The 16,288-nt window shown below is 35.4% G+C and overlaps 3 protein-coding genes across 5 annotated transcripts; 1 reads left to right on the forward strand and 2 right to left on the reverse strand.

Annotated features, from left to right (window-relative positions):
- The first annotated feature begins 7,236 nt into the window (after window positions 1-7,236).
- Window positions 7,237-8,765, forward strand: LOC105173034 (heavy metal-associated isoprenylated plant protein 26). The gene is made up of 2 exons (XM_011094673.3): window positions 7,237-7,540; window positions 8,171-8,765. The coding sequence occupies exons 1-2, from the start codon at window positions 7,460-7,462 to the stop codon at window positions 8,552-8,554; spliced, it is 465 nt and encodes a 154-aa protein (XP_011092975.1). The 5' UTR covers window positions 7,237-7,459; the 3' UTR covers window positions 8,555-8,765.
- Window positions 8,766-8,853: 88 nt separating this feature from the next.
- On the reverse strand, window positions 8,854-11,339 carry LOC105173033 (basic leucine zipper 19). 3 transcript variants are annotated; one of them, XM_011094671.3, is made up of 3 exons: window positions 10,901-11,339; window positions 9,656-10,629; window positions 8,854-9,224 (listed from the first exon to the last, which is right to left on the reverse strand). In XM_011094671.3, the coding sequence occupies exons 2-3, from the start codon at window positions 10,494-10,496 to the stop codon at window positions 9,199-9,201; spliced, it is 867 nt and encodes a 288-aa protein (XP_011092973.1). In that variant the 5' UTR covers window positions 10,497-10,629; window positions 10,901-11,339; the 3' UTR covers window positions 8,854-9,198. The 3 variants fall into 3 exon arrangements, with proteins under 3 accessions (XP_011092973.1, XP_011092974.1, XP_011092972.1); XM_011094672.3 differs by having other exon boundaries at window positions 8,854-9,221; window positions 9,656-10,624; window positions 10,901-11,338; XM_011094670.3 differs by having other exon boundaries at window positions 9,656-10,624; window positions 10,901-11,338.
- Window positions 11,340-11,979: 640 nt separating this feature from the next.
- On the reverse strand, window positions 11,980-15,625 carry LOC105173035 (protein kinase STUNTED). Its single transcript, XM_020697143.2, has 10 exons — window positions 14,965-15,625; window positions 14,771-14,844; window positions 14,524-14,642; window positions 14,327-14,442; window positions 13,717-14,241; window positions 13,386-13,634; window positions 13,144-13,307; window positions 12,846-13,073; window positions 12,608-12,757; window positions 11,980-12,510 (listed from the first exon to the last, which is right to left on the reverse strand). The coding sequence occupies exons 1-10, from the start codon at window positions 15,113-15,115 to the stop codon at window positions 12,268-12,270; spliced, it is 2,019 nt and encodes a 672-aa protein (XP_020552802.1). The 5' UTR covers window positions 15,116-15,625; the 3' UTR covers window positions 11,980-12,267.
- Window positions 15,626-16,288: the final 663 nt, after the last annotated feature.

A 16,288-nucleotide genomic window follows, 5' to 3' on the forward strand; every position in this document is an offset into this window, starting at 1 on the left:
TTGTGGAATGCATAAGAGACTGAGGAGCAGGCTCGGTTGTTTGATAAAATCAAGCATTCGGACTCTTCATCAGCAGAAGCAAAAAAATTCGGCAAGTGAGGAGTATTTTCCCCAACCTCGATGACTTGTTCGTCTTAAGAGTCCAAAACGTGAAAAATGAAGGATTTAAATGTAATTTCCCTCAAAAAAATATAACTGCACGTGCTCAGCTAGGCGCGCATGTGTGGTAATTCTTCTAAAATTCACCCACCCAAACATCTCATTTCTAAAGTAACAAGTTGGTTTAATATATATAGAAAAAAAAAGTATTTATACGATCTATGTGGGACAAGAAAGTTACATAAGTCATTCCCAACATATAAGACCATAAATCGATCCGTATAACCTTAACCTTATGTTCTTCCAATGATCTTTGCGTATAGTCATAAACTTGAAATGAATTCTTATAAACTTTAATTAATATTGTGCACTATCGAATAAAAATACTATATAAAACATACATAGACCGTTGTTTTTAGTCCCGTAAGAATTATTCACTTTACTAAATTTGTGATCGCCTAATAAAACAAGTATCGAAGGCCGATGTTATACTAAAACAAGCAAAAGAATTTAAATTATAATCTACCTCTCTATATATACACACATAAAAATACAATTAATTTGTTATTCTGATTGTAAACTTGTGCACATTTTCCTCATTTATCATCCAATTGGAATGGCTAGACAAGTTGTAGTTATCTATCTATCCTACTAAAATAAGTAGCGGAGGTACGTTGAATTATGGATTGAAAACCACATTTTCCTACCGTTTCACAGCCATTCCATCTCTTACATATATGTTAGAAATTAAGGAAAGTTGTTTTTAATATCTTATCCTACGCTTGGATTCAACCACAACCCTAATTATGAATATTGATTGATTTTGGCTGTGGGTACGACTATTCATATATATATATATATATATGCATATATGCAGTAGTCCTTGTCACTTCCGAGGGCGGTTTCCTGTCCCGTCGTTATCCCCTCGCTTGAAATATTTCTATTATCGATAAATTTACTATTTTTACTTGCAACAATGGCACTACCAAGAAAAGCACTACTTTCACATAGAAAGAAATTTGATTTTAACTAAATTTTTAAATTTTTTTGAATGATCATCTACCATGCACTTTACATAGATTTGATCATATTAATTTCTTTTTAAAAATATAAAATTATATTTTCTTTAAATATTTTAAAGTTACATTTACATCCTCTTTGCAAATTCAGTGTTTACATTCTTTTATTGGGATTTGGACGTAAATATTGATATTAGCAAAAAAAAAAAAAAAAACATAAATTTTCAATTTTACCCATCTTTTAACGTTCCAGTATAATAAATTTTGTATTTATAAGGAAAAATAAGTAATGATGTTAATCTAACTCCATATATATATATCACATTTATTCCTTTATAAGTGCAAAGATATACATAGAAATATTAAATGAGGTGCAAAATTAAAATTTTTTTAACTTACATCAGCATGTTCCATATAAACCCTAATGGAAGTCGCGTTATGTGTAAATGGAGAATCATTGGAAGGGTGTAAGTATAATTTTAAAATTTTTTTTAAAAAAATATAATTTTAAATTTTCAAAGGGGGTTTAAGTGTAGGTAACCCTATTGATAATATAATTATGAATGTCTTAAAATTAAAAGTTGTGAAATCTGTTAGAAATGATGAATTTTGAAGGTTGTTTACAAATGTTCATGACAGAATTGTGGGTAAGAAAGGGTTGAAGAATAAGAAGAGGCAGCAGTCTCATTTTTGACACGGCACATGGAATCTGGGCCACAACCCGAAGACGCTACATGAGTTGATGGCACCTAATACACTAAGAAATGGAACCTTTGATTCAACATATGAATAACGGGTCTGCCACAAAATGGTATTATATAGTACGTAACTCCATTATGTATGGTCTAGGAAAAGACACTGATCCATAATTATATACAAACATCTTCATTGCATTTCCCCATGTATTCTTATGTCACTAATATATTAGAGCCACCATCTCTAGTCCCTAGCTGTCCTGTGTGCACCCACAACCATTTTTTATTTTTCAACCTTAAAGTTACTACCTTATTTTGTATCAGATCAATTGCCGTAAAATCACTGAGAATAGTGTCACCGACACCATTTCTTTTGTGATGGTAATGGAACAAAAATCGTACTACTCATGTGAAACTTTTTCATTTTTTCAATTATTTTACAGCGAATTGAATACCATAAAAATAAATAGAGGTTTCATTTGTTTTCTCATTTATTTTTTCACCTTAGATTAACCACATTTCTATAAATTATTCAGGTTATCATAGAATCATCAAGATGTTTTCTCAGGTAATAATTTAATTTTTTAACCTAGCAGCGTATATTGACAAGTAATAAACATAAGCAAGAAGCACACCCTAACAACATTGTTTTCTTGAAGGAAATCAACCAAAAAGAAAAATAAAATAAAAAATAATCAAAGTAAGGCTAGAAAATGATCATCATCCTTAACAAAGGCTGACATATGGCCAAGTAATTGATACAAATTAAATACATTTCTAGAGATTCCACGTGTAAGAAAACTGCAGTGGTGCAACTCCTGATGGTCGAAAACAAAAAAAACGTAGTGAAGCACGTCATCTTTTTTTGGTCGAAAACAAAAGAGAGAGAGCAAGTAATAAAAGAGAATAGTCTCTCCAGTGTCCAGGTATTGTGCAGTGGCATAGGGCATAACGGCCCATGTGGGCGGGCAGCTAGTAATGGTGGAGGAGGAACGTCGTGGTTGGGCGGCAGCCTCTCAATCCATGTGATAACTCCTCTAACTATGCTGTTCCCACATTTTGACTACAGCACCATAACTTTATGTGCCCATTTCTCGTTTTTGATGATTTTCTGTGTTCCCAACCCCAACCCCACTCCCTCTCTACATTTATCTCATCACACTGCACACACTTTGCCAATGCCAACCCCAACCATCTTCCCTCCCTGTGCCATTCTTCGTTTTTATCTTCTGCCCAACGTGGCACCACTTGTCTTAATCCTCACTCACTCCCCACCCCACTCCCACTCCCTCTCCCTCTCCCTCTCATCACAATATTCTTATCCAAATTATATTTATTGAAACTAAATTATACTTGTCCTGTAATTGATTACTTTCTTTAAATTATATATCAATTATACGACAATTATTACATTTATCATATAATTATTTCAGAATTAACCAAATTCGATCCAAATTAAAACTTCCCCTTTCACATGCTACATATCCATATAGTTATCAAACTACAAGCATTAGATTGACCAACTCTCAATTTTTTCTATCATAAAATAATGTTATATTTTGTATTTATTATTTAATAAATACGTGCTACGTGTATGAAATATGTTATTAAATATGTAGATGATGTGAATTTTATACCCACATTATATACATATTAACTTAAAATATGGAAATGCATTACCAATTTATAATAAAATATTGAAATTGATGCATTTGAATATAATGAAAATATGAATATAATTTGGTTGTCACAATATGTTCTATATGTATGTTTTGATTTAGCTGTATATATATTTATCTAACAAAATTGAATAATACAACTTATATTAAATGGCACTGTTTTGTGTCAAATGAAATGCAACACTCAGATATGTACACAAGAAGTAGAACATGATCTCCATTTTTTTATTTTTTATTAATTAATGATTTATTTTGATACACTAAACTACCTTAATTTATCAGTATATTAATATAATTAATAATGATAAATAAATTACAATAATAAAGAGAGACAATTATATATCCATACATCAAATCGAATTTGAACTTATAACCTTAAACTTATTCATAAGACCTCAATCTTAACATCATTGCTAACATGATTCCAATTTCATTATAATAAAGTGTTATAGATCAAATACTCATTTTCACATTGAAAACGTTAAATAAAGTGATAGTTGAGAGTTGAGAGGCCTTTGATTTCGATGCTTTGAACATAGGATTGGCAATAAATATAATACTATGCATTAATTAGGGAATAGTAAATTAGATCAATAAAAAAAAAGTAAAATTAGGGAATAGTAGTGCACAAAAATCGCGACACATATAATTAACAATAATAACTACCCAATTTTATAATAATAAAAATAAAGTTTTTGGAAAGAGGTTGAATAATATATATATATGGGTCTATGGAGAAAATTCATTTCATCTCGACTTTTCATAATCAAGAAAAATCATCCCAATGACGTTCTTAAGCTTGTCAATTCAATCTTTCAATTCTAACATACTTTTTTAATTTTAAGTTGTCGGCAGAAAATATATATATATATATATCTATATCACCGTTATATTTTTTTATTTTTTATTTTTGAATTTGGCCAATGAAAACCTCGTAAATTAATCCGTTTTTCAACACTTTGGCTCGTAAATTAATTATTTTCACAAATTAAACAATTTTATTTGCTGATCTATCCTGAAATAAGAGGGTGTTTGACAAGCTTATAAGCTCCTCAATATATTTTATAAGATGTTTGAAAATTTATAAGTTATTAAAAATTATTTTAGCAATTTTTTTTTAAAAAATTATAAGATTCTAAAACATCTTCTAAGCTCTTTTATTTTAATATTCGATTAACAAATTCACTTATAACATTATTAATATTTTACTTTTATCTTCATAAAATTGATAGTTTTTCACCCAAAACAAAATCATCTATATATAATTTTAAATTGTAATAGTTTGGTGGCTTTTTTTTTTTTTTGTCATTATTAAGTATGAAGAGCTAATTCCCAAACCTCCTAACATCTTATGAGTCTGCCATATTATTTATTCAGCCACTTTAAAAGCTTAATTTTACGATAAAATTAAACATGTTTAGACTTTTAAAATATTTAATAATATGTAAAAACCTATATTTAAATAATTGAGCCAAACACCCCTTAACCCTGACGAAATCTGCTCTGCACATACAAATTTTTTATTCAATTACTTCATAATTAAACATGACATAGTAGTAATATATAGTCAGTATCTTTTCTTTCTTTTTTCCCCAAGAAATACAAATGTTGGTGGATGATTCCGTGTCGCATACTCCCATAATGCATGTTCACCCCCACATTATCTTTTCTTCTTTCTCTTCTTTTTTTGTAAGGAAAAAACAAGTAAAGGAAAAAGAAAAAAACATTTACGTACCCAAAATCAAATTGCATCTTTTGAGTAATGATGTTAGAAAATTGTCCCGCCATTCACTGCACTGCACAATGCACATAGTCAGTCACACATTGGATTTTGGTACTCATAAATCACTGCCCTCTTCGTTTCTCCAAATTTGACTTTTTCCTACTTTCCCAGAAGCTTCACCCTCTACTCTCTTCTTTGTCCCCTTTTCTCGCTTTTAATACTTCCACACCTTTTTTCCTTTTCAATTTCATTTTAATAAAAAAATAAATAAATTATTTTAGTGCCAAAATTTCCATCCGCCTTCCTAACAGGACCAAAGGCACGATTTTACAGGCAGTAAGAATATCAGGTCCGTCAATCTAGTTCAGCTACCCTATTGATAAGGTAACACCTACAAATAGGTCTTATATCAGCAAACAACTAGACCGTCAAGTCAACCATATTCTACACATCTTGGACTACATCACTCTAAAAGTGCTGGGAACGACGTTTTAGCTAGTTGGAGCTTCAACTAACCACATTTTCTATATTTGCAATTGATTTGACAAAATCACTTTGTGTTAGCATACCATTTGAGAGATAATTTCATGCATCATCCCAAGAGACTAGCACTATGTTTGTTTTTATTTCCAACTTATTTCTAAGACAAGTCAAAATATACTCAATGTTTGCCATCATTCAAAAACACCTTATTTAGGTGTTTTTTAACTGTTTTAGCATAAAAACATATATATATATATATATATACACACATATATATACATAAATATATATAAAAAAGGCATGATTTGACAATGAATAGTAATTTTTGTCTTCCAAAATACAACATTAAACATATAATACTTATTTTAAATTATCTCCAAAGACATGATTTGACAATGAATAGTAATTTTTGTCTCCCAAAACACAACATTAAATATATAATACTTATTTTAAATTATTTCCAAAAACAAATCCAAACATACATACTATCTCTAACACACACTTATTTATCTTTGTTTTTCTCTCTCTATTTCCACAAAACACAACAAAACACTCAGAAAACGAATCCAAACATTATGTAGATATCCCAAGAATTTCAGAGACCTCTCATCTACCTTTAATTGACCCTAAAATCTCTCCAAAACTACCTATGTAAATAACAGTCTAAGATAAGTTAAGCTCACTCGCACAATAGGACTGTTCGGATGCTCTCAATTTCCACACATTCTACATGAATTTGAAGCACTATTCTCACACTTTCAGAACTCCATCTCCGACCTATATAACACTTCATCACAATCCGACGTTCTTACTTGAGTTTTCCATTTTACTTCACCGAATTTTTTACTAACTTAAGCATCATAGTGTCAACCACTATAATGTAGGTAGGTCCTATAATAATTTTAGGATTTTTAAGATCTTTCAATTTTTATAGTGCAACTGGAGTCCATACAAATTAATACGTAAATACTACTTGAGATATTATTTAAAAAAATATAGAAAAATGGAAAAATATGTTGATTATTTAAAGTTTGAAACTGGTTTTAAGCAATTCCTTGGCACTGTTAAAACATAAAAGCATCTGTATTTTGTTTCTGGGCTCAAAATCAGGCAACTGTCCATTAGCACTTCCGATGAGTGGGCTATATGACATTAAGGGCCCAAACTAGTTGACTGGTAAAGCTAAATGGGCCTAATCTATATTCAAATTGGTGGGCTCACAGAATTTAAAATGGGTTTATAGTCTTGCAATTGTTTATACGACTTGGGCCCACAAGTACTTTAGTTGTGAGCCCACCCAAGAGAAGTGGCGGCACAGGATCCGACTCCCGCGAACCCAGACGGACCTTCCTCCTCGCCTGACTGACCCTTAATAGCCGCTGCAGAGAAATCCAATGCACGGCGTCCATCGCAGAGCCCCACGTGGCTTACATCGATTAAGGCAAAGCTCAGCACCCATGATCCAACGGCCAATTAAAATCAACAAAGTGGAATCCTGAGTCTCCAGCTGCTTATTTAAACACCCTACTCTCTCCATTATCTAAGTAAAAGCCAAACACAAACCAGCGAACAAACAAACAAACAAACGAGTGTGTGTGTCCCGTCAAACGTTTGGTGAAATAAAGAAGTCCCACCAACTTTAGCTTTAGATATTTCTCGAATTTCAATCATTCTTGTCTGTTAATTGCTCCTTCTGATAGATACCCAAATTTAGTAAGGAATTTGCCAGTGAGAAAAGAAAAGCGAAAAAATTCTGCAGAAATGGGTGCTTTGGATCATCTCTCAAACATCTTCGACTGCTCCAGTGGCCATTCCAAGCTCAAGAAACGCAAACAGCTTCAGGTTCTTACCCTGCCCCAAAACACACTCAACTCAACTGTGTGTTTTTGCGTGTTCCTGTTTAGTAGTAAAACACACATAGTTACTCTCTTCTCTAGTATACGTCCCATATATCTTTGGTCAGTCGTTTCTAGTTACTCTCTTCTCTAGTATACGTCCCATATATCTTTGGTCAGTCGTTTCTTTTCCGTTTCGTATGTACGTACTTATTTGTGTGCTTTTGGTCATTGATAGTGTGTGTTTGTGTTGTTTCCATACGAAAGTTAGGGAGAAGAAGATCTGGGTTCAGATCTGGTAAAAGACGTCGCTGGTTGTTTTTACTGTGTAATTATTTGGTGTTGGTTTCATTTATTGTTTGTTGGAAGTAAATGTCACAGCTTACATTGAATTGGACCTCGCACCTCACAACCCACCGCATGATGCGGTGGAGATTGCAATTATTAAAATCTTGCTGGAGCATAGTGAATTTTTCGAGAAGATTCTTATGCTGATTTTGAAAATATCAAACGACGTGAATTATAGCCGTCAAGACGTATTAGGACAATGTCATGATCTCATCTATTGCTTTCTTGTGTAAAAATCTTTACTTATCACACATACTGACTCTGCGACTTCTCTATTTTCCCTCACCAGACTGTGGAGATTAAAATCAAGATAGACTGTGAAGGATGCGAGAGGAAGGTGCGAAGATCTGTTGAAGGAATGAAAGGGGTTACCTCTGTGGATGTGTCAGCGAAGCAGAATAAGCTCACCGTTACTGGTTATGTTGATCCAGAGAAGGTGGTGGCTCGGGTGGCTCACCGCACCGGCAAGAAGGCCGAGCTCTGGCCTTACGTGCCGTATGATGTTGTTGAACATCCGTATGCACCTGGTGTTTATGACAAGAAGGCCCCTGCTGGTTATGTGAGAAAGGCAGATGACCCTCAGGTTTCACAGCTGGCCCGGGCGACCTCCACTGAAGTTCGATACACCACGGCTTTCAGCGATGAAAATCCTGCAGCTTGTGTTGTAATGTGATCTTTAGAACATTATGGTATAGGGTGATACGAGATGAAATTTAAAGTATGTTTGAGGTTGTTTGCGTGCAATGTGGTTATGATCGGATGCAGATTGGGGAAGTGGTGCGTTTAGTATTGCTTGTTTTAACACAAATGGTAGAATTCTTTGCTCAAAGTGTGATATTTGTATTTGGTTTGGCTTGCAATGAAATTTTTGTGATATTAAAGAACATGGGTCTATCATAATTTGTCTGAGTCAAGATTAGTCGTTATCATGTCGGGCTATAGAGATCAGCTATTCACATATGTTGTACTAAGTTTTGTGAAGAACATGGTCCCTGTAATTTCAAACTCAGCAAACACTGGTGAAGGGAAAAATGATCTGAAAAATTACAACATCAATCTCATGGTTGAGAAAGAAAGCTAACAGAGCTTTGCGTCTTCCTCGAGTTCTGCTGCTATGCTCTGAAAGTCTGAATGTCCTAGTCTCTGACGCAATTTAGAGAAGTTTGACATTCATGTAAGCCCACCAGCGCCTAACTAAAGAGCTCTAAGCACAGCCAACTGCGGCTTTACAAGATGCTATCACTCAAGAATGAAATGAACAAGAACGGGAATGTAGATTCTGGATATTAAGATGTCTCCATTTGAATAGCGCTTCAACTAACCCTTACGAGCACGTGCACCTGCTGGCAGAACATATGGAAGGGAGATGAAATTTACAGAAACAAAATATGGAAGTTAGACGAGTCTGATAATCAAGTTTGGTTCTTTAGGAATGATATACCAAGTACAAACATCACTGTCTGTCAGATTATATAACATAAAGTTGGAAGAAGGCTAAATTTTCTGAAAATAACATTACAATCAACATCTGTTGAATGCAACTCCAATCAGATACTATACAGCGATTTAACCAGTCAAAAATTTCATCGTAAGAACAAAGACCTAAGCAAGTGCATGCATATGTTTATCACCCATCTAAACAAGTAAACAGATCAAGCCATAGAATAGAAAAACCAAAGCCAAACAATAAAGCTGTCATATCCCATACCACAGAAGCTTTGCTTTCATTTCCTTCAGAAAGCGAGCTAATTTAATTAAGCAGAAAATAACTAACCTCTTCTCTTAGTGCCACCGGTAGTCTGGCTGTTAGACGCACAATTAACACTGCCAAATCCACAACCAGGGAGCTGGTTCGAGCCAGAAATTTGATTTCCCAAACATTGAAGATTGTCAAATTCACAATCACCAAGGCCTTGACCATTAAATGCTCCAGTTTCTGATCCAAGGTGAAGGCAATAAAGCTGATCATTGCACTGTACATTACATGAATTCATCACGTAAGTGCTAGGGGGATTAGAATTAGCAATGTTTTGATAGACATATCCACTTTTTGTGGACTTCTGGTAAGGAAAAGATCCGATTTCTGCTTCAATCCTCCCTCTAATGTCCACAAGCAAGCACTTGAGTCGAGCAACCTCAGCCTCCAGTAAAGCCTGACTCTGCAGCCTCTTCATTAGATGCTGGTTCAGAGCCCTCAATCTAACAACTTCATCCTCCAAAGATGCAGCCCTAGCCTTCTTCTTTTCCCGATATTTGCGTACAGCTTCATTATTTCCTGATGGCCGTTTTTTGGCTTTCTTCCCCACCGACTCCGCCGTATCATCACCGGGAGCATGCAATTCACCGGGGGTGGGCATAATTTGGGTATGGACATGAATACAAGTGTGAGTGTGGGATTTATCAGGGCCCGGCGGATTGCAAGCATGGGCATGGGTGCAGGCATGTGTTCGACCAAGAAGGTCAGGGCAGGCCTCTGTCCCACCAAGAGCATCATTGCAGGCTTGCGTTCGAACAAGAAACTCATCTATATCAAACGAGCAACTACTCTGTGCATTCGCCATATCCAAGCACGATAATAGTTCTTCGCTTGGGAACTCAAGCTCCGTATCATACATTTCAATGGCTTATATTCCAAGTAGCCAATAGCTAAATTTAATGGCAGGACGACGAAAACGCAATAACTTCTGTTGTTACTAAGATAAAATTTTCCGACGTTATCTCAGTCACCAACTTCCATTAGTTGCTGTCCTAGTGAAAGAACAAAGACAAATGTCAGCCAGTTCGCAGTGAAACAATAATGAAGTTTGATCCGCCACAACAGCTCAATCATAAGCCACACATTCTCTTACAAACCAAAAAACCAAACCCTAGAAACGAGACGAAAATCTGCCAAAGATATGAACTTTAAGCACAAGTCTCCTAAGGAGTCAATTCCAGTTCGTATCGGACTAACATTTAGAATCCAAATTTCATTCACAGCAGTATCATGTAATTGAAAATTGAAATGAAGAAGACTTACAATCAAGTAGTTACTTCGACCCAGCAATCCGAGTTTCCATAACTAAATCCTGAACCGCAGAACCAAGAGCAGAAACGGAATTGAAGAAATTTGGGCAACATAGAAGGTCCAAAAGCGTTTTAAGGGAGAGAACAAAACAGAAAAGGCGATAAATCAATGGAGGGATGCAGAGCCGCGGTTGATCCAGCTTTCAAGAAAACAAATAAAACTTTGGCGTCCTGCATTTTGAATTTGAGGGATTCGGCGATTGATCGTCAACTGGTCAGGAATCAGTTCTTTGTTAAATTACGCAGTATTTCAGCAATGGGAGGAGAGAATAATAATGTGTGTGTGTGCGACCACCTCGGAATTCTCTGTGTCTTCCAATCAAGACAAAGAATCCGTAAATATGCATCTTATCCTAATTAACAATAATCATATTATGACAATCACACGTTAGTTATATCCAAAGACTACACATTTGTTTTCTTGTATATGACTTTTATAGTTTGTATGTTTTTTACTACTTTATCTATATGACAAAGGAAAACACTGTTCCCATCCCACCAAATTCATTTCACTTTTATTGTTTTAAGTTTCCTTTGTCCCTCCCTACATCGCAGTAGATTACTATTTATTTAAACTAGAATTTAGCTCACTTCATCCACCTTATAGCCCACTTGCTCAATTAATCCGACAAACTAAATGCTCTATAATAATTTTAATTTTTTTTTTTATCAGATTTATCCTATTTGAATATGTACTCAAAGTAAACGGAACCTTCAGCACATGTTTATTTAAAAAATGTGATAATTGAATGATATAGTTGAAGTGAAATTATATGTGTGATACCATTATCTAATAAAATTTAACTTATTTACTTTAATTTAATGAAAGTCTTATTGAATCAAATTCATCTATGGTATTCGCAATCATAAGAATAATATGAATAGTACCAAGCTTTTATTATAATTATAAATTTCAACTTTATAAAATAAACATTGAACTAGTCTATATTGTTAATCCAATACAAATTAATCCTATAAAATAAAAACCAAATTATTTATCGAGCCATAAAATATTTTAGCATAAATACACAGTTATTTGTTTTACAATCAATGCTTCCAATATATATATATAGGATTTATATAGTGCATTTCTTTACCCTTAACCAAACCTCATCATCTTATTATTTCTGAATTTGACTCTTTTCGCTGCAAGCCTACAGTATTATATCCCATTTGAGTTGGGGCTTATTTGACAAAGGAACACACACTAACAACTCCTTATGATCACACTGCAAACCACCTCATATCTATTGGGCGCAGCAGGCCTTCTCTTTTGATCAACTGTGCAAGAGACAAAGCTGTCCAAAGGCTTTGCAGAAACTACTCTAAACTTGATGATCTGCTCCATCTTTTCTTTAAGTATTCTTCGACCCAAGGAGGGCTGCTTTGATCAAGGCTGCTGAATGATGTACAGTTGTCATTCACGTCAAGAAACGCAAGACTTAAATGCGATTCTGCGCTTGAATCTGGATAAACTTCATCATCATTATCATCATGAGTCTCTGAATCATCGTGTTTCCTACATTCCAGTTTTCCTTCCTCTCCATTCAGGATACTTAGTATCTAAAGTAAAAACAAGAAGAAAATAGGGAAATGCTACATGATATGTGCAATAAAGACATTGATTTGATCAGGTCAAAGTTCACAAGAACTACGGTACCTGGTTCATTGTGGGACGAGAACGGGCTGCTTGAGTTAGGCAAAGTTTGGCTGCAAGAGCCATTTTGTGCATTTCAGCCTCATCAATACTGCCATCCAAATTTGGATCCAACATGCTCTTCAAGTCGCCGCTTTCTAGTTTTGGTTTTGCCTAAATACATAAATAGCTAATGTGAATTCATTTTTCCACAACTGTTACAGTGGTGCGAGAGTTTTGAGGTAGATGTATTTGTTCTTACCCACATGACTAAGCTTTCTTGACCTTTTGTAGTTTCCAGACCAATTGGTTTCCTCCCTGATAGAAGTTCTAGTAGAACTACTCCAAAAGCGTATACATCAATCTTGTCGCTGATTTTACCATACATAAAGTACTCAGGAGCAAGATAGCCAAATGTTCCAACAACATCAGTGTCCATCAGGAAAGACGCCGTCGTAGGTCCCCATATTGCCAGGCCAAAGTCACATAACTGTTGATGAAAGTATGGAAATAAGTTATTAACCATGTTGTCTTATGTGAGAAAGAAGACGATGGACTACCTGTGGTTCTAAATTTTCAGTTGGTAGAATATTCGAAGACTTGACATCTCTATGAATGACGGGCTTTGGGCATTCGTTGTGCAGGTAATTTAGTGCTTCAGCAACCCCAACAGCAATTTGAAATCTTTCTTCCCACGGCAACACAGATTTTTCCTTACTGTTGCCTGCTCCAACATAACTCTTACATCAGCTGATATTTGAACATTAGCTAATAGAAGAATCCTCACTGTTATTCAACTTACTGCATAGATTCTCTTCCAAATTCCCTTTAGACAGAAAGTCATAAGCCGATAAGAGCATATTGTCTTTTATGCAAATTCCAAGCAAAGGTGTGATCCTTTTGTGCTTCACTGTCGTCATTATATCGACCTCCCGCATGAAATCCTTCCATGCCTCTTTTGACGATTCCAAGATCTTCACAGCCACTGGTTTTCCTTCAGGAAGGATTCCCTTGTATACAGAATTGCACCCTCCCTTTCCAATAAGATTTCCTGTGAAAAGTTAAATTAGTTCAAAGGGATTCAGATAAGGGAAAGGAAACTTTCTTCAGGCAGCGTTATTTAAGGTAAGAACCTGAGGAGAACTCAGAAGTGGATTTTCTTAGGACATCATGGCTGAACACATCACAAACTGCCTGATTTTTCTTCAGTATAAGCTCCAAATTTTTCTGCAGCTCTTTCTGACTTGCTAACTCTCCATTTTCTCTTTCCAGAGAATCCTCGGCCTTACGTGTGGCAGCGTCAGATTCAGAAACTTCAGACAATGAACGACGGGGTAAGCTCATTACCCACTGCACGACCGACATTTTTCTTGCTTCTTTTGCTTTTTGAGTTGTTAAACTAGGTGTCTGAAGTAGAGGCCAACCAGGTCTCTGCTCTGTAAAATCTTCCACGGGAAGCGGAATTAAACTCAGAGAACCTCTCTTGTGTCTTCCAACAGGGCTCAAAACATCGTTTCTTGAAGTCATGATGCTGTCTCTTCCATCAAAACTGTACCTTCTTGTTTCTGATATCTCTGATTCTCCAAACTCAGACTGATTATCTTTGAACATAGAGTTGTCGGCTAAACAAAAACCAGGCTCCGGAGTTTTTCCAGGTCCTGGCATCAACAGAAAGTTTTCTTTAGAAACCAAACCGAACCATATGGTTCTAAGTAACAGCATATTCCAGAATGAACACTACACCTTCAAATTGTATTTTGGAACACCTGCTGAAGATAACCTTTCCGTTGTAAATCGACATAACGTCAGTAGTTGGAGGCAATCTCTGTATGCAATACTTAGCAACTGAAGCCCAGCCCCTGAAGATAAACTTCTGTCATGAAATAGAATCTACATAAAACCACAAACAATAGCAAATAAGTATTTGTAGCTTTACTTACTCGAAGGCACTATGCTTAGTTATCCCCACTATAACAGCTGATGCAGAACGTTTCTTTGCCTCTCTCACCACAACTTTTCTCAGTGAATTTCCTTTGAAGACTTCTCCACTAAGAGTAACCTGAACCGACCACCCCCGAAAAGAAAAACAAAAGAAGGCAACAAATTTAACTTGTAAATCTTCTGCCCCTTAGCTTTATCATCCGCTGCAAGTGATAAAAACAAAGAATGTTCTGCATAAGAAAATACCTGCTGTTGTTCACACAGGCCTTGATAGTCTTCCAAGAAACCATCCAACAATGCTCTCTCATTTGATGCACAACCTGCAACCAAGAATTTTGAATTTCATGAGACAACATTTTACTCAGACAAATCCCATTTCCAACTCAAATAAAGAGTTCAACATAAACAAGTATGTGGATGAAACAAGAAGATCGGTATACCGGAATTTCGACAAACATGAATAGCTACAACTTCATCTCCTGGACAAGCTACTTTCATCAATGCCCAATACAGCAACTCTTGAGCATGGCCATCAAATCTTATTCCCACAACCACATTCTTCTTCCCCAAATTAGACATCTCAACTGTCATTTTCCCTTCGATTTCTTGATTAATGCCCGCTAGCAGCACATCCTTAGGCTCTCTTTACGTGCATTTTGACGACACTTGTTCTGAGCATCACAGCCAAAAATTCAAACCAGAAACATTGAATACGTAAGTCCCTCTTTGAATGTGACATTCTCCAGCCAACAGGGTAAATGTTTACTGCTTTTGAAGAAAAGAGGGACTGAATTATTGAACAGAACCTGCGCTTCATTTAAATTTATAATCATCAACTTATAATCAGAAAAATCCAAAAACTTCCAGTTCTAAAGCATCCCGCTACATGAGAAAACTAGTCCATAAAAGCTACCAGCAAGAACAGCAGGAACTGTGGGTGACATGGACTTCAAAATCTATAAAAATTGATTTTTTTTTTTCACAAAAACTAAGGACCTGATAACAAAAGCGCACCTAAAGTTCTTGAATTAGTATTTTTCTTAGTTCAAAGCCATGAAGAATTTAAAATTAAGAAAAATGCGGTGAAGACTGATAGCAAACATTAACACTAAACAACAGATATCTTACTTAAAAAGATTGATCCATTATTATTCTTGCTCGAGAAGCTGAAGAGTAAATAAAGAAACTTTTGAATGAACAGTATAGAAATGATGAGAGAGAAAGGTTGGAATTGCATGGAGAATCGTCGGTGAGTGTGAGAGGGAAATCCCGCTCAAAATGGATTATTAATTAATGCATTCTCGCTAATTTAAAATAGGGTAATTAATAATCTAATAATAATTTGTGAGAAGCTCTAGCTCCTCCCTCCGGGTATCCGGTCACTGGATGACGACCGACAAAAGAAGCGGAGAACTCTCCAACAGCTCTTGGAGGTTCGCGGCTGCCGCAACGGCACACTAACGGCGTCATTAGGAAAGTAAATGTAATTCCAGCTTAATAAAATAATGGGAGCAATGTGATTGACTAAAATACCACTAATTACTCTACATTGACGGTACAGTCCCCACTCCCACTCCCACTCCCAGGAGGGATGTTGGGTGGGACACTTTGGATTTCACAGAATCAAAGTGGCCCCTTTAAAAACATTACTTAAACAACAAATTAAATAATTTGATTTCGTAAGTGACAAAATTTGTATTATTTTCTATTTATGACAACGTACAACTGAGCAGACAGACGTGTTAAGGAAAAACTTATAATAAT

The sequence above is a fragment of the Sesamum indicum genome, linkage group LG10, assembly GCF_026168435.1.
Source record: "Sesamum indicum cultivar Baizhima isolate 11 linkage group LG10, ASM2616843v1, whole genome shotgun sequence".
NCBI classification, from domain to species: domain Eukaryota; kingdom Viridiplantae; phylum Streptophyta; class Magnoliopsida; order Lamiales; family Pedaliaceae; genus Sesamum; species Sesamum indicum.